Source organism: Vanellus vanellus, assembly GCF_965231255.1.
Source record: "Vanellus vanellus genome assembly, chromosome: 18".
Taxonomy (NCBI): domain Eukaryota; kingdom Metazoa; phylum Chordata; class Aves; order Charadriiformes; family Charadriidae; genus Vanellus; species Vanellus vanellus.
The window spans coordinates 8993841-9021391 of NC_138923.1; the positions used below are offsets into that span (position 1 = coordinate 8993841).

The 27551-nt window shown below is 44.5% G+C and overlaps 1 protein-coding gene across 2 annotated transcripts in view; it reads right to left on the reverse strand.

Moving 5' to 3' along the window:
• The window catches only part of BRD3 (bromodomain containing 3), a 38691-nt gene extending 12940 nt beyond the window's left edge, over window positions 1-25751 (reverse strand). For both annotated transcript variants that reach the window (XM_082492483.1, XM_082492482.1), the window contains exons 1-5: window positions 25696-25751; window positions 6357-6673; window positions 4079-4216; window positions 2950-3097; window positions 1152-1366 (exon numbers count right to left, since the gene is read on the reverse strand). In XM_082492483.1, the coding sequence (XP_082348609.1) occupies window positions 1152-1366; window positions 2950-3097; window positions 4079-4216; window positions 6357-6557 (702 nt within the window). In that variant the 5' untranslated portion in view covers window positions 6558-6673; window positions 25696-25751. The remainder of the gene's footprint in view (window positions 1-1151; window positions 1367-2949; window positions 3098-4078; window positions 4217-6356; window positions 6674-25695) is intronic.
• Window positions 25752-27551: the final 1800 nt, after the last annotated feature.

The window sequence follows — 27551 nt, forward strand, 5'->3', positions numbered from 1 at the left end:
ATGAATTTAATGATTTTGCCTTAAGCAAATAAAACCTCTCTCACATAAATTCAAGCTGTGACTGTCCAGTCAGCTCACTCACATACTCCTATGAAGGATTTATTTCTCTGGGGAGACAAAGAAAGGGGAAACAAAATGTTCCTTATGGAAATCTAAGGGAAATCTTCAGTAAATCCCAAGCAGAATTAATTTTGCAACATGTATTTGGCAAACTCACTTCTGAGTTGATCCTTGAGTTTTAAAATTAAATTGATTCTCAGAAGCAAGATATTTGGACAGAAACTGAAGTATGAGACAGACTTCTGAGGAGGACAGCTCAGCTGCAAGATCTGACTTACAATTTCTCTAGTAATTCCCAAACTATAGGGTTAAATAAGCAAAACAATTCTGTGACTCTGCTGGCCCATGCAACCTCACACCAGAGAACACCAATACTGTTGCAGTTAATCTCCCAGTTTAGAGAAAAAAAAAAGCTTTCTCTGAGCCATGCTTTCATCATTTTTAAAACAATACACAGCTTGCCAGAAAAATTCCAATTATTTAGAGCAATGTTTTCATTTACCCATAAATTAGCATAGTAAATAGCAAAACACCAATGGCAACTCCCAGAAGATTACTCAGTAAGGAAGACAGAACTAATGCACCCAAAACCTGCAGGCAACATCAGTCTCCTCCAACTGGAGCGACAGGCTTGTCTTGAACTGGTTTATGGCAGTAAGGAACATGCCTAGTGCTGGAGTCTGCAAACCTTAAAGGAATAGCCCAGTGAAATCCGGGGGTCAGTTACAGAGGGAAGAGATGCTTTGGGCTATATGGTGCAAAATGGGGGAAACCTCCAACAGCCTTCTGGTTGAAAGAGCATCAGCACTGGCTAAGGCTATGGTCAGATGAGAGGTTGTAACTGAGTCAGACCAATTACAGTTGACATCAACTTAGCTGGGGTGAGGTAAAAATGGCAAAACTTTTCTCAACCCTCTCAAACTCAACAGCAAGCACTTTGAGCACACCCCAAAAGGACAACAACGGCCAGAGAGGCAAGGAGTCAAATATGAAGAGAAGGAATGCACGTAACCAGCAGTGAGGGGATGAAAATAAAGCACTGCTTAGCAATATTGCCTTCTGAAGAGGAAGGGGTCGACTTCTCCATTTACCTTGACTACTGGTGGCGTAGGAGGCACCACGGGCATTATTGGAGCAGCAGGCGGAGGGGGAGCAGCGGCGGGAGGGGCAGTGACAGGTGGGACATTAGCAGTGATGGTTGGCACAGGGGTGGCAGCAATGACGGGCGTCTGAGACACGGCTGGAGGAACGTTCTGGAACGGGGCCGGCGGGGAGACGGAAGACACGGCCACTGCTTGCTGAGTTCCTTTCAAACGACAAAGTGAAAACACACCGCAATGTATTGATGGTTACAAGTGCCCACACGACATTGGGAACAAAGTGACACTAGTGGCGCTGGACTGTGCAATCATGGGCTTGGCAAAAAACTCCCAGTCCAAGGCCACAGGAAGAGCACAAAGGACACAGTGTGATTCGCTTGGTGCTGTTACCCAAGGGCCAACAAAAAATGAGAAATCACTGACCTAAGTCCTTGTACCATGAACTTAGGGCCAGCCACATGAAAGCAAAATACTTCTAGCTTTGCACATGGGGTATGTTGCTCTGGGACAGTCTTCACCCCTCTGGTGCTCTAAGAGCTACCCTGTGCTTAGCAAAAGAGAGGAGCTCAAGGAGAGAGAATGGAAGGAGGTAGCTCTTTTGGACAGCTGCTGTCATGCACAGACTTCAATCTGGGAGTGTTTTTACTATGCATGACGAATGGTAACAACACTCCCCTACTGCCAGCTACACACCCAAGAGTCCAAAGCACTTCAGATCTGCCACAAGTTATTCAGCAAAAGAAACAGAGCTGGGAGTAGAGCCTAAGTCTCCTAACAGCCAGGCAAATGTCTCAAATGTCTCTTATGCTAGACCTGCACTGTTAAAGACCTGCCTAGCAGTGTAAAGTTAAGGGGAAAAATCTAGTAACTAACAACCAAAGTAGCAGTACTCCTCTAAGTTTTTATAGCAGCTTTTATCAAAGAATGCTGAAAAGACACATCATCACAAATTTCTCTGAACTTGGATGAAGTTTTAGATCCATTTGGCACCTGCGATGTGGGAAAACAAAGAGGAATAGCTGACTTACCCAGAGCAACAATTAGACCTTGTTTACAGAAAAAAAAATTGCAACAGTTTAATTCAGCCCACACAAGCTCCTTCATGAACTGTTTTACTTTGCTTACAGACATTTGAGTCCTAAATCCATTTAAAATCAATTCTAAGTAAGTTGAACTAAACTTAGTTCCTACTAATATACAATGGACTACACAGCTTTTTGGAATGGCTTAATACATATTTTCTGTTGATCAAACTTTATTCTATGATGTTGCAATCATGTGTGCAAAAGAAAAATGTTATATGGGGTTTAGGGGATTGGCAAGATTTAAGTCCAAGTCTCTGCTGTATCAGATTTCTGCCAGGACCTTGGGTAAGCTGTATAAACCCAGGTCTATAAAGGCATTCCATGCCACGGTCTGTCATTTGCAGCAGACTGGCACGTCTAACTACCTTGCCTCTTCTTGCCTTGGTTTCTTCTTTGCATCGAGGAAGCAACAGCATTGCCCTCCCTCACTGAAGTGCCGCGTGGATGGACAAGTCACAGATGGTAAGATGTTTGTATGACAAATGCAGAGTGGCCTTAAGACTCTTGAAAGTGGCCTTAAGCAGTCTTGAAACACTGGGTGAAAGCTATCTAGACATCTCACACTTTCCTCCACTGCTTTAACCTTTAGACTACATGCTCCCTTCCTAGCCTCTTCACCATTTGCAAAGCCAGGCAGCTTGGAAGGTGAGTCAGGCCTCAGCAGCAGGCTCATAACATTCACTGTCACTGGATTGGGTTAATACCTGCATTCTGTGTGCCCGCTGACGGCTTGCGACCTTTGCCTTTAGGAACTGGGGGTAATAATTCGACTTCCTCCTGAGGCATCTGCGCCACCTTCTGCAGAAATATCTTCTCCAGGGCTTGGGCCATGAGGACGATGTCATCTGTGGGCTGCAGAAAGAAAAATACAAGCCCATGCTGTATCATCCACATATCTGAAGCAGAGAGGCTTGAGAGCAGGTTTTGAAATCCCCAGTGACACTGCCCTTCAAATAAATGATGGTATCCAAGCTCCAACAATAAAAAGACTGGCTCTTCTCCCTCCTTGCATGCTAACCCCTTGCTCTTCTATTCTGGTCTAGCATGCAATAATTACAGCCTCTGAGTATGCTGCATTCAGAGAGTTATCAGGAGTTCCAGTAGGAGCCTGATAACTAGCATCCTGTGCAACAGTGTGGAAGCAGCAAACTGGAACAGATGAGTTGTCCTCTGCTTGCCAGCAGGTCCAAGAGAAGAGTGTAAACACATAGTCTGCGGCTCAAACTAATTAATTTGTTTATTTCAGCTTGTTCTCCAGCATGGGTCAATGATGACAAACCATTGTAGAAAACATAATACAAAGAATACAGGCTTTTAACAACCTAACAAAACAGCAGACAAGCCAAACCCAAAATAATAATAAGCAATTTGAAGGTGTGCAAGTACGGACGAGACATAGGCAGAGAACACAGTTCTACTTCCTGAACTGCTCTCTGCTGCTAAGAGACTATTTACTGCAACACAGCCAATGTAACACAGCAATAATACTCCACATAACACCTGCAAAGCACTGCACAAACTTTAGCTCATCCTAAAGAATTCCTAACTGGAAATAAAAGGAGTAAAAACTTGCTACATAACCCCAAAGCAGAAATCTACCTATAATTAAAAGGCACATTTGCCATTTTAACTAGTCTGGGGGAAGAAAGACACAGCACAAAGACAGCTTTGTGCATTTCAAGTAATGTGGTTGCAATTAGTGGCATTTCAAATCCTTGCAAGGAGGGCCTGGAGCACAGCAGAGCTGGCTCTGTTCAAAACCTGCACTGTAACAGTTGTAGGTGGGTCTTTTCTAAGCAGTGCCCCAGATAAATGCTTGTCTGGGCTCTTTACCTTGTTATAAATGTAACAATTTGTAAACATGGTGTTGAAATCCTGCATACATTCACTGGCACTCCAGTAATAGTTATGTTCCAGGCGCTTCTTGATGGTCCCCATGTCCATGGGGTTTTTTATTATTTTGTGATAATCCTGTTGGAGAAACAGGAAAGACATTACATCTCCTGATATGCAGAAAGTGTGGTTCACATCCCCCTCTAGTCCCAGCTTTCTCCTCTTTCCTCCTCCCCAAAAACACATCCCTGAATTTTTGTGCAAATACCATCTTTGCTTTCATTTATTTTCTAATTTGTAGCCTTTTAGTCTATCATTATTATGAATTTGACTACAACGCAGCAGAACTCCTTCCACAACCACCAACCTTCCATAACTCCCCCCAGTACATGCTCAAACACACACACACACACACACAGAAATAGCTACTTGGATATTATCAGTTTTTTATAAGGACAGCTGGACTGGGAAGGCAGTAAACGTAGTATGTGGAGGAAAACGTGTTTTCTGAGCAGTTCTCCTGCAAAGCTGTTTGCAGCCCTAATACCTCTTACGAGGCTTTAGGTGCCATTTCGGATTGTGCCACACCTGACAGCAAGAACAACACTGCAGCGATGCGCTTCGTGCTCGCATGGGACCAGGAGTCGGGGCAGCGGGGTCAGCATGGCTTTGGTAGGGCGTTCAGTGCAATGGTGAGCTGGCTGCTATCTGGGAAACAGCATTTCTGCCTCCCTTTTTAAAAGACTGACTCCAGCACTTACAGAAATTTACCAGTGCCAGCACTGGCTAAGACCATGCTAAAAGTTTCAATCTCTCGTTTAAGGGTATTTCAGCTCTAAAAAGGCTCAAACCAGGACAACATGTTAACCCAGTTTCACTCTGGGCTGGTCTCAAGCATCTGTAGAGGCTGTGATTAGCCTGGAGACGCTCTACGCATGCCAGGTTAAACACTGTAATTTTCTTATTCTGGAGAGGAGCAGCAAACCCTTTCACTGCACATGCACATGAAGCCACATACAGCTACCAGTCACTCTCTGAGCCCAACCCTCTAGCATGACCCAAGAGAGCAATATTTCCAGGCAAGGCAAGCTAGAGCAGAAAAGGCAATCTTGCTGGGTAGTGGGCTTGTTCACACGTGAAAAACAACTATTCTTCCAACTGACTCCTCCTTTAAATTTTCTGGTAACCTGCCCTAAAACCACTTCAAAATGCCTCACTGAGAAACTAAATCCACAAAAAGAAGACACAAACGACCACAGACCTAGAGAAATATTATACAGGTGTTAAGTGTTTTACTCTTTTAGCTAGCACTTTAAATACTACCCATCAACAATATCACAGAGTTCAAATGACTCCTGATCCAGTCCATAAAATTGGGTTTTAACCTGCGGTAACTGGAGCTCTCCTGACCTTACATCCCAGAACCATGCTCCCTCCAATCCTACATGCAACCCTCTTGCTCAAAGCAGCCAGAGTTAATTTGCAACGGGGTGCCTGGCTGAGCAGACAGCAGGGTAGCTGGTGGTGGTGTCTGTATTTAACTGAAGCAGGCAGGTAGGGGTATGCCTCCACTGCTGAGTTTTTACACCTACAGGACCCCTTTGGAGATGTGAAAAGTGTGCGGCTCTGTTCCTTGAAAGAAAGCAGCTTAGTAAACCTTGGTCATTTATGAATAACCGGGCTCTATCTTCTACTATCTGGTCTGACAGAGACAAGAATATATATCATCGGGCACAGAAGGCAGATGGGTAAATCCAACTGTTCTGTTATTTCTACTTCCAGTACAGCATTTGAAAATATCTTGCTCCAGAGTATCCTTGGTAATTAGCTTCTCCTATCTTCCTCAACACTGAAGTCAGTGGCAAATCGAGGAAAGCCTATCGGAAATGCAAGTTACATTGAGCCCAATGCCAAATGCTCACAAAAGCATAGGCTCCAAGGCTCTCACTCAAGTTGGACAGAGGCGGGATAAGGGGTGAAGACACTTAAAAGTAACCAGAGGAGAGCCACAAACAACGCACTGCTCTTCAGATGCTCTAAGACAGCTTGCCTGTGTGCTCTTCTCCTCCCTCACTAAGTGAGAAGTAGTTTTTTCCTTCAGAGAGCCACACCTCTCTATCTCTGAAAGACATCATCTTCTAATTCAGCGAGTCTAAGAGCATTCAAGGAAATCCCTAGAAGCAACCTAACCATTCTGATCTAGTGATCAGAAAACTGATCTCACCAACACAAAGCTTTCTAAGAACAGAATACCGAGCAGAAGATGATAGATACATACCGGCAAATTCAATTTAATTGCATCAACAGGTTGGTAGAAAGGCCAAGCAAACTGATGCTTCCACAAGGTCTTTACCACAACATTTTGCATATATTGCAATTGGTTGGTCTTCCGGCCAGGCTTATTAGGATTAGTGACCTCCGGAGGCGGGGGATTCACAGGGCCCTGAGGAGCCTGGATTGCTGATGTGACTGTCGACATTTTCCTGCTCTTGCTCTCACTCGCTGTCACAGCAGCAGCAACTGGGAGATTTTCTTTCTTCCTTTATGCTCCCTGAACGGGACTGACATCCCATTTCCAGGGTCCAACCATACAACCTAGATCAAATGAGAGGAAGAGGACAATGCGTAAATACTTACTTGAAGTAGGCATGTTCAATCAACAGCAGGAGTGTCTTAACTCAGGGTTTTTGCCCCATCTGCTTTGTTCCCTTGTAACACACTTTATCTTGATGATGGGGACAGTTCAAGACCCAAAAGACAGTGGAACAGCAATTCCCAAATTCACAGCCTGCAGAAAGCCACTAAGTTTCACAGGACTAGTTCTTGCTGTACCTGGCTCAGAGAGCATCTTCGTGCAAAGAAAACCCATGGACTAGCATAAAAACACTGTTGGGGAATACAGTTAGGATGTAATGCAGAGATTCCTACGAATGTGCTGATCCAAGCTAGTAAATCCATTGCTTGCAGCTCCACGTAAACTTAACTGCACTGTCTCTAGACCCATGCTTGCTGGCACCAAGTCAGCTTACAAGTCTGCACTTGTGCAATGGTTAATCTAAAATCCCATAATCAAGAGTGCACAACAGCTGTCAGAGGACCTTGATCCAGACAAATAGAAGAAAGGGCAGAGTTGTGAACAGTTGTGAATGAAAGGTGTCACCAGAAACATCCTAACTTGAAGTGACCTGAACTTCGAATCTCATAAATGTCTTACTATTAGCCTTACTACAGGTACCTGACTGAGCCCTTAGTTTTGTATGGGAGTCTCAGGCTCAATATAAATAATAATTAATATTATACCAATATCCCATAACCTGGCTAAGAGAGCACTGTCATGCTCTCTCTTAAAGGCACATATGAAATGCAGAAGATGACACAAATTGCATTACTGTATTCTATTCTTTTCCCAGCAAACTCTAAGGAAAAAAATGGTCCAGTATCACTGTGTCTTGTATACCATATGGTAAACAGCTTTGCTATGTCATCTTCCATAACATTTGATATTTCAATTCACATCAGGACTGCAGCTACTCTTCTCATAGCAAACAGACCACAATCACTTTCTAGAGGCAAATTATTTCAAATATGTTCAGAAAGCCACACAAATACTCTTGCTGACATATGCTTCTTGGTTGCACAGACAAACATGAGCAGGGACAGAAGCTGCAGTAATACAGGAGAAGGAGAGAGCATTAAGAAATCCTAGGGGAAAAAACCCACCTCTTCTTTGATATATCCCTAATCATCTCTACTGAATATCTGGACTAAATATAGAACATCAACTTACCCTCTGAGTTGCTGATTAGATGACGGCAAAAAGTAAACACATATGTAATATGGGGGATTTTTACAAAAACAGGTGTGTACAAAACAAACATAAACAGATCTGCAGCAGAGAGGGATATTTAAATATTGGTCTTCTCAGGGTTGCCCAGGTAGCAGAGGCATTTGCATTTGTTGTGGTTTGGACCGAACCAGCCACTATGAAAACGACGGATGCTCGTCCCTACCACTCTTCAAAGAGAGAGAGACTTATGAGTTTAGAAGGAACTAAACTACTTAATGACACATTAATAAAATAAAAAGGGAAATAATAAAATATACACAAAACTGTATCAAGCTCCCAGGATGACAACCACATCACTGGCTGGCACTGGGGAAGTCCCAGACTGGACTCAGTGACGAACAGGAACTGGATTCCAGACCTGCATTCACGATCGGGACCAAAGGCAAATGAACAGAGTCCTCCTTGGACAACCACCATTGAAGAAAGAGGGCTGACCCTTTGATCCCTCAGCTTTTATACCAAGCATGAGACAGATGGGATGGAATCCCCTGTTGGTCAGGTTTGGGTCACCTGTCCTGTCTGCTCGTCCCCGCAGGTGGGACCTCTCTGTGCTTTTCTGCTTCCAACCCTCCAACGGGACACATAACAAAGTTAGCTGGCCTTGGCTGTTATAACAATAAGTATAAACAAGAGCATCTCTGCATACCATGCCTTGGCATCAGCTATAAACATAGGTCTTATCACCCTGAGAGTGAACAGTGTCTGCACAATATGCTGTTAATTTCAGTAGTTAGAAGAAGCTGAGCTAAAAAGTACAGTTACTGAACAAAACTGGTCCTGTTTTACCTCAAACCAGGACAGCATTCTGGGGGCCAGCTGCTGCCCCAGCAGCTCTGTAACTGGGAGAACACCCTGGCACCCCGGTGATGTTGTGGCACAGGGAACCACACCATAAAGTGGCCAGTGCTCCAGGTGCCACCCATCAGGGACACCTGAGGGCTCTGGGTGCTGTGGCTGCTTGGCACACCTTGCCATGGGCCAGTTTGGCTGACTCACAGGTGTTGCTGGCTCCAGAAACCAGATATGTTTTATTTCTTTAGAGTTAACTGTATAGTTAATTTTTTATAGTGCTTCTATGGAAAATTAAATTGTTAAAAACCTAAAACAAATCCATATGTTTGTGTATGCTTATGTGTGCAGGGAACAGATAAGACCAGTTATGACTCTGCTCCTGTCCATTCACAAGACACATTATATTTCAAGGATGGAAGAAAAAGGAGAGATGACAGTAGGACTTTCTTGTGCCATATATATGGCACAAGTATAGATCCAGAATCAAGACTTTCGTATCCATTCTTTGAAAACTCAAGACCCCAGCTTAGTAGGTCAAACAGGACTAGTCTCTGTTCCCCAGCCCTCTCATCTGATCATGCTGGTCGTGCTGCAGGGTGATCACCCAGCAGCCAAGAGGGATGCCGGCATCCTCTGGGCAAGGAATTTCAAAACTAGGATGGTTACTTGGGATTTCAGATTTGGAACATTCTCTCCTGATGTTCCATCAGCTCAAAGCAGCAGCAAAAATACTGCAAAATGCAATCTTCAGATTAAGGGGGGGGGGGGAACAGACAAAGAATTAAAAAGAAGAAAAACAAGGTAATCGGGAATTTTCACTCAGTCTTGTTCTGGGCAGCTCTCTGCATGGATTTCAGACCCCAAGGCCATCATCTGAGTGTGTGCAATGCTGACTGCAGGCCCCTGGTGACCACCGTTGAAACACTTTGCTGTTTTCTTGATTAACAAACTGAATCCAATGCAAGGATTGACAGGAAATAAAACACCCACAGAGAGCAATTCCTACTGCTATAGAGTGTTTCAGTCACAAGTTTGAAACTATGCAGTGTAACTTAAGTCTTCCCTTTAAATAACCTAAGGTTAAATACTTTTCTCTTTTCATTTGAATTTCCTGATTTCCTTCTACCTGTCAAACTGCGTTTGCTAAGGATTTTTTTTAAGAAATTTTTATTAAATACCAGAACTGTAATTCAAAAACCACAGATCTAGCTCCTACCTTTCCCAAACTCCCTCTCTGACCTTAGCCAAGGTGTTCAGTATCTTCACACCCCAGCTCCTCATCTGTGCCATGGTGATAGCAATAGTTCCTTTCTGTCTTCATTTGCTCCACCCAGTCAGCCTGCAAACTCTCTGGGACACGCACTGCATCTTCATGTGCACATTTTGATCATCAAGCTTAAACAAGGCTTGTATAGTCCACACAAGAGAAACATGTAACAGTCATCAGTGACACAACTCAAAAAGGATTTTAATTAAGAACATTACCAAAAGTAGGAGGGGCAGAATCATGACAGCCAACTCAGCTAGTCCTCTGGCAGCTGATCCTCTTTAACTTGCGTGCTCCAACTCATTGGTTATTACAACCAAAAGTGGCTACAAACCTCAAACCTCTTAGCAGCACTGTCATTTAAACACTGGATCCTGCAGCTGGAAGACAGGAATATCTACCTGGGCTCTCTCAGCACCACTGGAAGTATCTGTTCCTGGCATAAATGCAGCTGTAATGTGCATGTGCCTCACTGCATCCTCTTAACCCTTGGTCCATCAGCTTTCTCATCATTTGCTGGGGAAGCTGCTTTGGTATCAGATCACACCTTAATTTTTAAAACTAAATATTTTTTTCTACATCCAGTCCTGTACTTCTAAAGTTTCCAAATAATATTATTTTTAAGAACGTAAAAAGCAGGATTATGAGGAATCTGGAAGCTGAGGGTGCAAATGCTTTGGAAACGTCCAAAAATGTATGACATGGAATTCGGAGAGGCCATGATCCTGCCTGAGAAATCAGTTGTCAGATCCCATTTATCAAATGAGGAAAACCAGACACACGACCATCTGACATCCCGACTTACCATACAACTCATCCAACACAACAGTTAAGTAGCCTCACACACAAAAAACAAGCAAGCTTACACAAATTGTCCCATAACTACAAGTAGACTCAAAATACAGAGCTCTAGTCTAAGCACTTCAGCATCTCCTGAAATTGTATTAGTATCAATAATTATTTAAACTATCAGGGAGCCCAGCTGTGAACCAGGACATCACTGCACAAGCCTGGAATGAAGACTGCCAAAACCCACCTTTGCACAGATACCACATGCATCTTCCAGAGAGGACCTAAGGTTGGACTTCTTTTAGCCCCACAGTAATAACTTCTCAAGTTTAAATTTTGAAATTACTACTTATCTTGTTCCTCAGCCCTGTAATGTTCAAGTAACAGAAGCTGTTCTTGATTTTTCTGGCTGTACATGTACAGTTCTGATATTACAAATTTAAAGTACACCCTTTTGCTGTCACGCATGAAGAGCATACACTGCTTCCCACACTGTGCATTTCTCCTCCTTCTTACTCATTCCAGTCTGAGACAATAATTAAAAGCAAAGCACAAAACCAAACTCTCAAATAAATCTTGCTTCTCTGGAGTTTAAGCCTGTCTTTTGTGCTAAGTTGCAACCTCATTGTGGCATCCAGCAAAGCTACAGGGTTTGGCTCATCCCTCAGCCAAACTAGTCATCAAAAAAACCCAGCTGGGTTGGAAGGATTTTTTTTTTTAACTTTTCTTTCATTGAGTTGCTTGCATGGGTCAGTCAGTGGAGAGACAGTTGGCATGGAGAAAACATGTTAATAATTCCCTGTACTCGCAGGATAACATTTTACTCAGCTGATGCAGCCCACAGACTGTCTGCAGTGGTGGAGACTATTTTAAAAGAAGCTATGAAGCCCCATGAAATGTGCACTGTGCCAGTAAGCCTGCTGCTTCAGCTAACGGTTCTGCCACTTCCTTTGGCAGCGCCGAACACTCAACGGATGGCTCACTGCCTTGCTGCTGTTCGCACAGTACAGGATGGTATTTGTTTTGATTGCAAAATTAGAAGGTAGCAAGCTTTATGTTAGCATGTGAGCCCAGCAACTTCCCTCCCCCTCCCCCCAGTATAGTATTTCTGAGTGGTTACTTGGACACTGATCAAAAACTGGCGCAATTCCAGCCCAGCCAGAAACAGCAATATAAATCTTCCCATCAGGGAAAATTATCAAGTTTAAGAGATGTTCCTTGACCTCATCTTTATCTCCACATTATTATTTACATTACAGTAGCACATGGAGGCTGTGCAGAGACTAGGGTCCCTCATTACTTAGCACTTTGCAGACACATAGTAAGACCCTGTTCCTACCTCGAAGAGCTGGCGCTCACAACTCACACTTCACACCGTGGTGAAGTGACCTGCTTGGGGCCACCCAGCAAGGATGCAGCAGAGCCCTGAACCCCAGGCAGTGCCTGGCCCCGGTTCTGTTAGTCAGCCTGTCAGAGAAAGAGCACCTCCGAAGCTGTGCTGCTCTGGCAGGCATGAAAGGCAGCAATTGAGCCTTTCTGAAGGTAGGATGGAGCCAGCAGTCAGAACCACGCTGAGACAGCAGGGCAGCTGGAGCAGGCATCCTCACACTGCTGCTCCAAGCATTACTCCCCCGCTTAGGCTCCTTGCAGCCACCAAAGCAGACGTTCGGTCCCTTTTTCATGACAGCAGCAATAGCTGGAAGCTTGTGCCACCATATGCTACTCCCCATATCTCAGAGAAGCAGCAGGCCCATGATCATCTTGCCCAGACTTTCTTACAACTGCAGGAGAGGTTTACTGCACTACTACACCACCTCACCACAACCTTGAAGTGAGATAAGATTATTAATTGAGGGTTGCACCCATTTCATTCTATGGCTGCAGAAAGTAAGGGCTACACCACCACTCCTCCAGGCTCCTCAGAAGGAAACAAAGCTGGTGGATGTCCTCCATTTGCTCCTACTCTGCCTTCCATTCCCTTCACAGCCCCACACAGGAATTGACATTCAGGCAACTTTCACTACCTACTAACTCCATGTCAGCAGGGATGTTCTCTTCAAACACGAGGGGTGTGCAATTTGAGACCAAGACCTGAGGACAGACAAGGTGCTTTACCAGCCAACACTACCCTGGCAGACACACACACACGCTATATACAATATGCCACCCCCTCAAGACCTGGGGATGAAGCATTTGCACCTGGCTTCACTGCAGGAAATGGGAATTTGGCTCGAGTGCCCTTATGGCACACTGCAGCTTTGCACTCTGAAAGTCCATTCAGCTGTCCTCATTGTCTCCCGTATCATTAATTCCACATATCAGAGATTTGCTTTTCATGCATATTATTTTGAGCACAGGCTCAGTAACATCCCAAGAACGGGAGATGCAACTGTGTCCTTAACTTACCTCTGCATGAGGGAGGGAAAAAGATCACAGAAGATTAAGTCAGTTCCTTGGCTTTTGACTTGGTTAGTTTAATGCTCATCAGATTATGCAGATGGATTTCCCACCCTTGGTCTCTCCTTGGCTATTATAAGAGCAGGTGTTTCCTCAGTAAGGAGCCTGTGAGTGCCTAACCAGTAGATAAGAATCAACCAGAAGTAACTGGTAATTTCAAGGGCCTCCAGTTCTGATGCATACTTCATGCTCCCTGCAAATCAGGATGCTTTAAGATGTCTCACATCATGCTTTCAAACCCAGGGATACCCAAAAGTCACTTTAGCTAGACTATAAAAGCACTGGGACTTTTATAAGCACTATTCTAGGCACCTCAAATAAAACGATGGTCTTTCTGATAATTACAGGCCAGAGTATTTCTCTCAATCGAGTTGCTAATGCCACAGAAAGCACCTTCTGATCAAGTCTGAGCAAGAATTTAGATGCATGTCACATACCTCCTGCAACACGCAAATCATATGGGGCTCAACTGCTTTCTAAAAGGCTGCAGTTCCAAGTGCAGGGAGTGATGTTTCACACTATAACAAATTCATTTTCAAGGCTTTGAATTTGCTTTTGAGAACAGTTTAAATAACCAGACTCAGTAATGGATTAGGTATGGTTGACCTTGTTCTAGAGTGGGGAGAAGGACAGAATGACCTCTGGACATTTCTTGCAGCCCTACTTTTTGAGGTCCTCTGAAAACATAGATGCAAATTTTAACTTGGACATATGTTGGTTTTTTGCAAGCTCTGGAGTTACACACAGCTTTGTTAACAAGGCTACAGGAGGAAGGAAAAGTGCGAGTGGTTAAAGAGCGTACTTTGTGTTGGATTCCTGACTGGAGTTCAGTCAGCTTTGAGACCTGACTCTGTGTTGTGGTTTGGGCTGGATCAGCCACTCAGGCAGAATGACAGATGCTCTTCCCTACCTCTCCAAAGAGAGGGAGACTTAGAAATTTAGAAGGAACTAAACTACTTAATGAAATATTAATAATAAAATAAAAAATGAAATAATAAAATATATACAAAGCCCTATCAAGCTCCCAGGATGACAACCACATCACTGGCTGGCACTGGGGAAGTCCCAGACTGGACTCAGTGACAAACAGGAACTGGATTCCAGACCTGCATTCACGATCGGGACCAAAGGCAAATGAACAGAGTCCTCCTTGGACAACCACCATTGAAGAAAGAGGGCTGACCCTTTGATCCCTCAGCTTTTATACCAAGCATGAGACAGATGGGATGGAATCCCCTGTTGGTCAGGTTTGGGTCACCTGTCCTGTCTGCTCCTCCCCGCAGGTGGGACCTCTCTGTGCTTTTCTGCTTCCAACCCTCCAACGGGACACATAACAAAGTTAGCTGGCCTTGGCTGTTATAACAATAAGTATAAGCAAGAGCATCTCTGCATACCATGCCTTGGCATCAGCTATAAACATAGGTCTTATCACCCTGAGAGTGAACAGGACACCATGCAGTAAGGATCAGACTGAGATTTCTGAAACAAAGTGAACTGCACTTGCAAAAAAACTTCCAGGAAGTACTTCAGCAAATTAACTGGCTGACCTATAATGAAAATGTTAACAAACGCTTAGTTGTAGCAGTGGAAATAAGCACCTATGAACAGGTTTCAAAGCAAGTAAAGCAGCTGGTGGCTCACACATCAACGCTCTGGGAAGACAGAGTCAAATCAACAGAATGGGAATGGTTAGGTGCTTCACAGGGAAACAGTGGTTGTGCCCCTTAAAACAAGATACACCAAATATACCTTTATGGCTGTTTCAGCCTTCACTTTCATAACAGAGATTTGGCACAGAAAGGAAAGTGTTTGGGAGAATCACATGCCTGGGCAGAGTCTGCTCATGCCATTTCTTCCTAGAGGGGAAAGGTGGAGATGCAATGAAATTACCTCGCATGACCCACAGGGTTGAACCCACAATATCTCACCATCAGGGGAAGAGCCAGAGAGAAGCCAGACAGCAGGCAGTCAGGGTTTACAGAGAAAGAAGAGAAGGTGAACCTGCTTCTAAGGATACACTCTCTCATCTAGTGCACTGTAACACACTGAATGCTTATTTGGCAATTTCTAGCACTTGTAAGGTTACTGCAATCCCCCAAAAGCCCATATGCAGCAGAAGCCCTGCAGCCCTGGACATTAGGCAAAGAGGAAGCGCTGGGAAGGTGCCGGCACTTAGCCACATGCCGTAAGAGATCCCAACATGTCAGGAGCAAGAAGGATGGGGGCGGGGGAGATGGGACAGGACCTAGGGGAGGCAGGAACATGGCTGAAGGCACATTGGAAGTATGGTATAAACCACAACACAGACAGCAACTCAGTCCTCTGTGATTCAGTAACCACTTCAAGCCCCATCCTGCAAAGTGCTAAGCAACTTTCCCCTCTCGGCAAGTTGCACAGTTTCTGTGGCTCAGCACTTCTCCACAGAGGGTTTTGCAGACTTGCCACCTACAAGATACAACTAATTGATCAATCAAGATAAATCTCCTACTAAGGGAGGTTTAGGAAAAGACAGAAACAAACCCACTGCTCTCCACACTTTTTGGCCCCTCTACCTTGGTCAACCCCTTCTCTAGCTCTCCATTAGGGAGAGAAAAAATTACAAAGGTGCTAGATATCTGGGGCTGGAGAGTCTATTCAGACTGATCAGATTTGTGGATGCTCCCATTGTAGCAGTTACAATAGCTATGACAGCTGATCTAGTCATTGCCACCCAGCCCTGAAGATACATCCTCTCACTGCAGGATTGCTGCAGAATGTGATCCCAGTTAGAGAAGTCCTATTGCACAAGTGTAAGGTGTGGAAGAGCATGGAGATCTTGTTCTCTTTCATCATGTTTCCTAAAGCACCACACAAAGGTAAATTGCAGCCTAGTCAAGAAGAGGAATCTCTGTGTTTACATGATAGTTGACCAAGGAGGGGGAAAAAGTCTGATGATCCCAAATCCAAACCTTGCTGATGGGCATAGCGAAAGACTCTACAGACTCCGCCACAGTTTCTTCAGACTGGCCAATTCTGCAAATTCAGAATTGGAATAAATGCTGTCTACTGGATGCCTTCTTTGTTATTCCACCTCTTAATTATTCTGATAGTATTACCACTTGAAACTTCAGCGTTGGACAGAATCTACTGTTCCACCTCTACGCACCTTTGGTTATGCATTCAAGTCCACACTTCAAAACCAATCAGAACTACAAATTCATTTGCTCACTTGGGTTTGAACCGCGGTCACCCTTTATTAGCATCCTTCATGTCAGCATTCCCAACTGCTCTGTAAGAGGGAGACTGAAACCCTGTGACAGCCTGATGTTGTAACAGATTCAGTGTCAGGGGATCTTTGGATTCCTGCTTGCCCAGCCATCAGGCAATACTGCCACAGCTCACAAGGAACAAAGGAGGAAAATCTCACTTGCTGAGAGCTGCTAAGAAGAAAACATACATCTAAAAGTCCAGGAGCAACAGGTCCATCTTGGACGCACCATCAAAGAGACAAGCAAACAGAGTGAAGCTGTTAATCATTTCAGTACTGGACAATGATGCTGAACAGTCTTACCCTGATATGCATTGGCTTCAACAGAAGTCAGTCTAGGGTTCCTTTTGCTTACTTTCCCTCAGGAAGCAAAACTGGTAGAAAGAAACAGATACAAATACTACTGAGCAGATAAACTGGAACAGGAAAAGGTCAGCTAACCTACACCCTGTGGGAGAAAGCAAAACGTAGAGAAAAGTCAGGAAAAGAAAGGAGGAATGAATAGAGTGAGGAGATAGGAAGTTAAAGCTTCCCATTTCATGCAGTTTGAAAATGTGATTGACCACAGGCTGCTGTTACATGCTGCATCATACACACCCAACCTACTTTTCTGAACTACAGACTAGAGCAGGGGGAGAGAAGCCCTGATGTGGTTCATCCAGGCTTGGTCACTGTTATTACTGCCATGCAGCAACACACCAAAAGGACCACCATGCACCACTGTATGAGGACAGTACACATTGTATAAGACTCCAGCCTCTGCCCATGATCAGACATTGCGAGTGGAATGGGGAGATGGAATAAAAGCTGGAGCCTGACTAATTGCTAGAGCAATGAATTGACAGGTTAAACACCTCAACTTAACCATGTTTCATCTGGATGTGCCTAGAAACCCATTGCGCTATGACCAAGAGGCTCCACTGTCCTGACTGGGACCAAGCACAGCGCAGCATGCAGAGAGTCTCTGCCCTAAGGAGTCAGCAGTCTAGACAGGCCAAGAAAGAGGCACAAATTGGCAAGATGTAATGGTCTTAAAAAAAGAAAAACTAAAAATAATCACAGTGCAGGTCAGTACCACAACCCACCTCCTCCTTCAAGGCTCTGTCTCCGAATTCCCCTCAGTTCCCCCCCTGTACTTTACAGCCAAACTTCTCCAAAGCAGGACTCATCCAACACATGATACCACTGCCGACTCATCCTGTGATTCCAGAAATCAGTTTTGCCAATTTCAGGTCAGCAAACCATATTTCAATCAAATTGTTTAAAAAAAAACCCAACACTCTGGCACTGACACAAGTTTCAGATGATACCTGTACAACAGAAACATTTAGGTACACCCATTAAAGTGTAACATGGCAACATCTGCACAGGCTTCAGAACTCCTAATGGGGTTACTGCACATCTACACCCTTGCAGGGTTCTCTTTTTCTGCTTTCTAAAGGATATGATCTGCACAGTTAAACGTATGTGTTCTGAAAAAGAGAGTCTGCCCTTCCCCTTTTTAATCAGCCTATGATGCTGTGCATACTTTTACAGTATAAGAAAAAAAACTCAAACTCACTCAGTTTGATTCAGCATATAGTGAATAAATTACACCTAGTCTTTCCACAACAGGTTTTGTCATTATTGTTTCATCTTCTGCACTTTCATTTCCAAATAAAAAGATATTATTGGACACAAAGCATTTTGAAGAAAAGGTAAAAAACAAAAACAAAAAAACAAGAGCTCAAACACTTCCCTGCTGGGCAGAGCATCTCCAAGCTTCTGCTATACCTGCAAAGAATTACAAAAAATACAGCTACAAAACAGGATGCTGACACGTCAGCTCAGTTCTTGACAACCCATATTGTAGGCTTGTGAGTTCCCCACTTGTAAAATGGGGATATGACTATTTCCACTACCATCTACAATTAGTTACAAGTCATTAGTCTACAAGTCATCAGTCTTTTCCCATGCATTTATACATTAATTCCTTCTCAGTGTTACAGTTATACCAAATTTTAAAGGAGAAAAGCAAACACAGAGGAACCTATATTTACAAGGTGTTCAAATACCATAACTTAAGTTTCTGGAAACACTTAACTGTTCTTTACTAAGTACAATGCTAACTGTCATTTGAAGAAACTGCAAAGCTAAAACTGCCATCTGCTTTATCCCATTCCCCATCCTGCAGCACTCTTTAAACACGTTTCTAAAAGATAAACCACAACACACAAGAGAACCTTCATGACACCTGTTAGGGAGGAGGGTTTAGATACAGCCAAATTCCACTCACAACTGAATTTAAGAGGCTACATGTAACAGGAAGATTACCTCCTCTTAATGAAAACTAAATATGAAAAGTATTCCGAGCACAGTATAAAATACAGAGCCCTTGCAAATTGCATTCAATTTGTACATATTACCTATTTAAAGGATTGTTTTCTGCTCTGTGTACCTAATAATCTACACTTCAATGCTCCCTTACAACACCAGTGCCGCATAGCTATATATCAACATTATTAATATCATTTACAAGCGCTACAGATGTTATCCTTACGGGCTGCTCCATGCAAGCATCGACAGACAAGACAGACTTCTAATAAACAGACACAGATCCGTATGTTAACTTGTTAGAAGCATTTCACAGTACGCAGCAGAACCATCAAAGTGATTCATTAGAGAAAATACCTTCCTTCATCAATGGACCCCCCCTTGTGCACTTCTTGTGCTCCAACGCTTTCTCCTACAGAATTTTTACATTTATTTTTATGTATTAAAATGATTAAAGTTACTATTTTGAAAAAGAACAGATTTGGTTTAGGACAAAAAGCATTACAAGTGTAGTAAGAACAGATGAGTTGCCACTGGTTTAAATCATGCTCTGGGTTTACAGCTACAGCACTTCAAGTTTCCCAAGCAAAGTCTACCTAAATCAATATATGACAATCAAGTCAGTTTAAGGGGACGAAGAATGAAATGAAAGAGATTGAATTACCATGACATAAATATACTACTTGTTAGCTGAGCCACTGTAATGTTACACTTGGTAATGGGGCAGAGTATGTACACCCACCCACCAAGTTAATGATTGCAGCTTAGCTGACAGAGGAGCAGCAACTTCTTACGCTGCAGCAGCCCTTCTGTTTGTGACCACCACTCATCCCCTATTTGTGTTCCCCTAAACAGGCTGCACCAACTTAGCTTTATCTGTTTCCAAACCAATTTAAGTGCCTTGTCTTTGAACAAGCATGTCATTCCAGAATAACTCAATGTGTTAACTTAAAGAAAAACATAGCCAAACAAGTGCAAAAGGCTCTGTGCAGCCTACTATTTTAGGTGAAAAGTGCCTCGCTGATTTTGCTAAGGTTGGGTAGGTCCATAAATTTGCTCAGCTATGCAAGGAAGTTGCAGGTCAGCTAAGGTGTGAATAAACTGTGATAGCTAAAGCTGCTGTTGCTCTCTGAGAGGGCATCAGCGCAGTTCCCACTGCCTGAGTTTATGCATCTGATTTAAACTCCCCAACGGTCTGTGAGAAAGGGAAAAATATGGATCTTGGAGTCTATAACCCCTCCCTATGCAGGGAGCAGAGGCTGCTAATTCAGGGGAAGAGGGGAAGGTGCTCCCTACCGCCTAACACACCCAAGGGAGGAAGGTGGTCCCCTCTGCGCACCCAGAGGAATACTGTTCTCTCCACCGACTGCTCCGGACAGACCAACAGGCTCCTAGCAGGAGGAGCTAAGCTTCCCCACGCACAGCTCCTGCTGAGAGCACCCACGGCTTAGCTTCCTGCGCAATGAGAACACACAAGCCCTAAGCCTCTCTCAAAGCTCCTGCATATGGATGAAGCTCAAGTCAAAGGAAGTATGACCACAACAGTGTGGACACAAGTATCTTAATTTATTCCCATGTGGCTTATTCCTGTCCAGGAAAGGAACAGGCTTTCAGCACACGGGATGATGCATAGTACCCACACTCAGACAAGCACTTACTTCAGCAAAAACTTGGGGAAGCATACCCTCTTTCACATGGCATTTTCACGAGCTGCACTTTATGGTCTGCAAAATAGCGTTACACAGAACTGTCGCACCAACAAAGAAGCTGCAAAAAGGCAATGCCTTCCAATAAGGAACTGCATTCTCCGTTATACCCGCTCACAATTCTTGCACATACAGTACAGAACACACACGTGCTCAGCCTATCACTTTCACTATACCCACAGTACAGCACAGTTCCCAAACCAGCCTTGGTAAGCAAAAAGGCTGCTACATCCTACGTCCCCTCCCAGCAAAACAGCACAGTACTGCAAACTACGCACTTGCTTATAGCCAAACCCATTGACCAGTGCAGTTTCAGAAAACAGATTTATCTCAGCATGGCCATATTGGTGGGTTGTGAGAAAGTGAGACCCCCAACCAGGCACCCTCCATAGTTACACAATGACAGGTTGAGCAGTTGAAAAGACAAAGTTACACAATGAAAAATGTGCCTTTCCTTCACTTCAGGTTGGGTTTGGTTACGACAGGCGAGTCAGTCACACGAAGTGCATCTCTGCTCATATATTTGTGTCAGCGCATGAAATCCTCTGCAAGGATATCAGTGTGGCTGTGTGGGTAAAGTGGTCCAAGTGTAAACTTCAAGAGTGGAACAGCTCTCAAGGCCAGAAAGGAAAACCACAATCCTTTTCTGTCTCTGCCTCTCTCTTTTTAAAGGAAAGAGAGGAACAAACACTAACATTCCCAAAGCAGACTGATGTCAATCAGAACCAAGTCTAAATCTCAAAGTTTGAAGCTAAATTTAATCAGTTCAGCCATGGCATTTTGTTCCAGATTGGTGCTCCACGCAGAGAAATTTCACCTCAGATTGTCTGTGCTGTTGCATCGCTGGTGAAGAAGAGAACGTTGAGCCCTGGTCCCAGCAAAGGAGTGAGACAAAGAAATCTTCTCCCTCTGCCCAGGTTATTCATACTTCCAGACGTGATGGTGTCTACTTATCAGACTCAAGCTGGAAAGAGACTGAGGCCTGGAAAGGCGCGAAAGGAATCCAAAATAGAGGCGAGTGTTTCTTCAGTCAGTATCTTATCAGTAAGAATGGGAGAAGGAATAAGGACTAGTAGAAAAAGCGGCACATTATGGTTAATTTCCACACTGCTCTCCAGAAGAATTTAAATCTTTCAAATATTGTCTTTAGCAACAAGTGGGTTAAAGAGTTTGCGTGACACAAAGAAAGTTGTTCATCTCCAAGCACTAACGATTGACAAAAAACACATTAATGTCGCAGTAAGATACTGTGAAGTGAAAAGCTCAAGATACACACATCCTTCCAAAATGTCCTGACAGATCACTGAGCAGCGCAGCAAACAATGGCTCCTTCCTAATTCCCAGAACTCTATTGCTTACAATGGTGTTCTGGGCTATTACTAGAGAATAATGTGGCAATTTAAAAAAAAAAAAAACAAACAAACAACAAAACAAAACCAACACACACAACAAAACAAAACACACGGTTCATGGTAATGACTGGGAAACCCACTGTGGATTAATGAATTTTGCAAATTAGCAAAGAAATAGCAACCAGGATTAAAGAGAAACAATCAACAACACTGAGATGCAAAACACTTTTTGTTCATTTATTTAGCAAAGTGTAGTTCTGCCTGCGCTGAAAGCACCTGATAGCTTACCAAAGCAGACAGAGAGTAATACATTTTGTAAAAGTAATTAAGCCTTTGAAACGTGAGACCTCACTACATCACTCAGCTGCTGCTGAGGAGAGGGATTTGACTCCCGAGTTGTTTGTGCTGTCAACGAGAGCGATCAGGCCCCCAGATTACTCCAGGGAGAAAGAACCAGATTCTAGGAGTGCAGCAGGGCTTGGATAGAAACCAACAACTCACTGCACAAGTGTCCCCCCCCAAAAAAGTTAAGAGGTAAATAATATTAAACAGCATATTTCGGAACTTGTACCAATTAAAAGACGCGTCTATAAAAGCTATGGGAAGCCCCAACCTTCACCAGGGCAAACTGCTTTATCTGTGTGCACCGCCTTCAGCTCAACGAGGCTCGGTGGGGAAAAAGACTTAGATTTAGATTAGACAGTAGGAAGGAAATCTTTACTGTGACGGTGGTGAGGCACCGGCCCAGGTTGCCCAGAGAAGCTGTGGCTGCCCCATCCCTGGAAGTGTCCAAGGCCAGGTTGGACAGGGCTTTGAGCAACCTGGGCTGGTGGGAGGTATCCTTGCCCAAGGCAGAGGGTTGGAACTAGATGGTCTTTAAGGTCCCTTCCAACCCAAACCATTCTATGATTCTATGAGACCCTCAGGTCAGGCAGGCTGGATTCCTGGCCTACAGACATCGTTTGTGGCTACCAAGAACCTCCATTAGACTCCCTACCATTTCAGGATATGACTGAAGGATAAAGTTTTAAACACAAGGTTCTTAACTGAGGAAAGAAGCATTTTGCAGGATTTTTAAGAACTGTGATTTAAGTCACTGTACCCAGTGCAGTTACAACACTGCAAAGAAACACCAGCTACAAAGCCTACTGAAATACCCGCGTTTGCAGACACTAACAAAACTGGTCGTCTTTAGAGACAGCCAGAGAGCACTAGCATGCTCTAGAGTAAGAGCTGCCTAGCATGCTTACCAAGCTGCAACATCAGACTTCTTCAATATGCTTTTATTTTAAATATTTTTTAAATGACAAGAACTACAGTTTTCTAAAGCACGTCTGTGCTTAAATAACAGAAGTTTTATTTCCAGAAGCAATGGAGCCTGGGTTTTATTTGAAGTTAATGGAGCTAACACTCCAAAGTGAGTTTGAAGAACAAACCTCAGACACTTTACATTGCACATGCATTCTTTCTTAATTTAAACTCTGCATGCATAGGTCACTAAAACTAAAGAGCCTTTCATTGGAATAGCTACTGTCTCAGCACTGCGCACTATATAGGCAGTGAGTATAGAAGACAATATTGCAATCAAGCTTATGCTGAACATTGAATAAGACTGTTACCCTCTGCCCAACCCTTTTATTAAGCATTGTCTCAAAGCACTAAATACACGCATGAGTGAGTATTTTTAACCAGTGTGGACTACAGAGAAAGAAATACACAATCTTAGCATTTATTCTTTCCAAAAAGGAAGACTTGGAGATCAGGAGTTACTCCGTTTCAGCAGGAGCCTCCTAGTGTATTACTAAGAACTCCCTAAACTTTTGTGTTAACGAAGACACACAGCAGCCAGTTACTGCTGTGATCTGCAGATTAGGAGGCAGGACTTCGCATTTACAGTACACTCAAGTGGCTGGGTAGTTGTAAGCAATAAAGATCAGGTTTTTTCGCTTGTAAAGCAACCAGACTGCTTTGGGGATTTCTTGTTTGTTTTGATGGACACATATTTATTCTGCACTTCTCACCCATTCACTGCAGCACATATGGTAGTCACCAAGTCCTCTAATATCTTGACTTATCACTGTGTGAATTAAAGACAACAGTTTCAGCTTCAAACCTAAATTTCCAGTTTAACTTAGAGACACCCGCTCAGCACACTCACATATACCAAATGCATTAAAAATACTAACAAGCATATTAAAAAAATGGTTCTCTATTCCCAGCAAGGAACAGCAGGTGTGCTTTGCTAATTGCATTATGCCCTAACCTACTATTTACTAGTGTCAGGGAACTTGACATGTAAAAAAAAAAAAACATAAACATTCGAAGTATTAGTGAAGCCATCGTATTTGCTTATCCAAAAAAGTTTATTTTAGTAACTTTAAATTCCTGAAGACATCAACAGAAAGGTATGTCCACACTACAGAATTGTCACAGAATATTTAGCATCAACCATACAGAATGCATGCTCCACGTTGTCAAAAGTCGTTTCTGTAGGAAACACATTCCCTATTAACACCCTGCACGACTGAACCACATAGCTTAAAGACGCGCACAGATCTGCGACCTGAACACTACAGCTTTGTTTGAAAGTGAAACCAAGCAGGCTACAAATAATGCTCTATCCCTAGCGCCCTGGGAGGTGCAAAAAGCAAACAAGTAGTACAAACGGAGGAAAAGTACGGCCGAGGTTTGAAGTTTTACATTTTATTATCGGTAGCATTATTTATAGCGTGACACTTCTATATATAAATCTGTGATCTGCGTTTCTTTTTACACCTGTAAAGCATATCAAGTTTAGGCATTTATTTGCGAAAGTTCGGTAAACACCCGACATTTACACGAGCAAAGCAGCTGTAGATATACATATGAACACAAATATATGCATGCGGACACGGACAACACACGAAACGCGCACTTTTCAGGGCATCGTATGCAGCCTGCTCACACCTTTTCCAGCTCACAAGCCGGCGACCCCGGCGGCGGCGGGAGCGGAGGGAAATGGCCGGGAGCGGTCGGGAGCAGCCCGCCGCTCGCCCCGGGGCCAGGGGCCGAGCCCCGCTCCACTCCCCGAGCCCCGCCGCTCGCTGCCGCCGAGCCGGGGAGCCGCGCACCGCCGCCAGCGGGGGCTTGCTGCTGTCTAGTCCTGTCCCTCCCCAGCTTTTACCTTTTTTTTTTTTGGTCTTCCCCCCCCCCCAGCCTTTTTTTTTTTTTAAAGGGCGCCTACAGCCCTCCTTTTCCTCGCCCCTAATTTTCCCCTTCAAAAGATGGCGGGCAGAGAGAGCGAGCGAGGGAAAGCGAGCGAGAGACGGGGGAAAATGAAGAAAAACAACACCCCCCCCCCCAAAAAAAAAAAAAAAAAAAAAAAAGGGGAAGAAAGAAAACCCCTCCTGCGCGTGGGGGCGCGGGGCTCCGCGGGGCCACGGCTGTGCCCGTCCGGGGCGTCTTCGGGAGCTCGGCGAGAAGGGGGGGGGGTGGGGGGTGGGAAGCAGAAGATGGAGAAGAAGCGGCAGAAGAAGAAGAAGAAGAAAAGGGTGGGCAGGAGCGGCGGGGCCGGGAGGAAATCAATGGCCAGGCTGCAGCCAGCCCCGCCGCGCTTTGTTGCATTGTCGCGGCGCACAAAAGGCTGCGGGGCCGCGGGGAGCGACGCGGGGCTCTCGCAAGAAGAAGAAGCAGAAGAGAGGAGGAGAAAAGAAGGAAAAAAAAAAAAATCAGCATTGGCCTTTCCCAAGTGGGTTTTGCTTTCCTTCCCCCTTCTTCCCCGGCCCCCCTCCCTCCAGAAACCATGTCCCAGTGCTAGCAAGGCACACCCAAGCATCTAACAAATAAAGGGAAAGATTAAATAGATTACTTTGCCCCGGCAGCTCCAGCAACGTTTGCCTTATAGTCCCTCCAGTTGCTCTTCTTTTTATCCTCGGCAAGGCAGTATAATAGATGCGCTAAGGCGCCCAAGAGCTCATGCGCCGGGGCGCAAGGCCATGTGGGGACGGTAGTCCCGGTCCGGGCCAGGGGAGAGGCGATCGCCGGTCCCCGGACTACAAATCCCAGAAGCCGGCAGGTGTGTGTGTGTGTGTCGTCCCCCCCTCTCGGCCCCCCGCTCCCTCCCCGGACCGGCGGGCAGGGGACAGAAACAGCGGGGGTGATGCCCCGGTCAGCGGGTAAACACGCTCGTCCACGGCGGGGAAAACGCCTGGCGTGGGTTCTTTTTGGGGGAGAAGGGGATAAAAGCACGCAGGGAGGTGGGGGCTGGTGGTTCCCCCTCACCCCCCCACGGGCGGACATTGCCGGGGAAGATCCCGGCTTCCCCTCTCCGCCCGCCGTGGCGCCTCTCGGGCTGTAAAGGTACAATAAGAGCCCTGAAGAGTGGGAACGGGAAGGTGCGGGACCCCCTGGGCTCCGCTGCTGGGACCCGCGCAGGGTCACGCGTAGTGCGGGAGACCGAGTTTTAAATCACAACTGCGGGAGCTGCCTTGCTCTTACACCCCCACAACCCCCCTCTTTTTTTTTTTTTTTTTTTTTTAACATCGCGGTTTGTATTGGGTAATGCGCTCTCACATTTATTACGCAACAACTAATACGAGCCGCAATAAAAATAGAACGCCGCCAATGCAAGCTGTAGTAGTAAGCGGCATAAAACAAACAAACAAAAAAACATCAAGAAAACCCACAACCTGATGCAGTTTGCACTGGTTAGTGCATTTCATAATATTGTCAACTGCTGAAAACAACAAGGAAAATAATCTAATGTATGCAATAAAAACAATATGAATTTTACAAACACACCCACCATAAGAGCATCAACAAACACGAGCGCTGTTACAAACACTCCCGAATAACAGACCAACACAGTCTATATCCTGAAGCAAATCTACAAATGCAAACAGAAGTTAAAAAAAAAAATGCTGTTAATGCTGTTATAACCCCAAATATGATTCAATTGCTGCAGCACAAAAGGAAAGAAAAAAAATAGAACTGTTGGAAAATAAATTAGTCCAGGGGAAACATTTGAGTGCCAACATAAAATAAGTAGTTATGGGATTTCTCTGTGGACACATATGCCAGCAGAGGCTGCCACGCTGCCTGTTACACAGGCAGCCACGCGGTGATGCCAATTAATAAGTCAGTTTATTGTAACCATAAGGTGAAGGCAGTTTTACTGGAAGACCTTATTTCTAGAAGATTAGCTTTTGAAAAACGTGACCAACGGGACTGAAATTACTCAGGAAGCCTGATATAAACAGCAAGACTGGGTTTTGCACAGGCAAGAGGACAGATGCCTAGGAAAATTCCACTTAGCCAGGCTTGTGGCTGCCTCAGGATGAAACCAAAGTTGTGCATATGCCTTAACTGAACCCAAGAGAAAGTGCTTTTTTTGCACTCAGCTTCAAGGCCTGTGTGAATTCAGGAACTAGAAACTCACTCACAGCCGTACTGCTCTTGAACGTACCCTCTTTGTAAGACATTATTTGAAGTTGCATCTTCATCTACAGCCAAATGCCACACTTGGTCAGTGTGTGCCTTGGGCTTCCCTCTGCCACAGGCACCTGCAAGTTGACTTTTTTGATCAGGTACCCAAAAGCCACTTCAGTGCACTCTTCACCCAGAGCACATGGCCTCTGTGGCAACACGGAGCACACGAGCAGTAAGGAAAAGGTACATTCTGGGTCCTCTTAAGGGGAACAGCTGCACTTCACAAGCTGGTGTTCA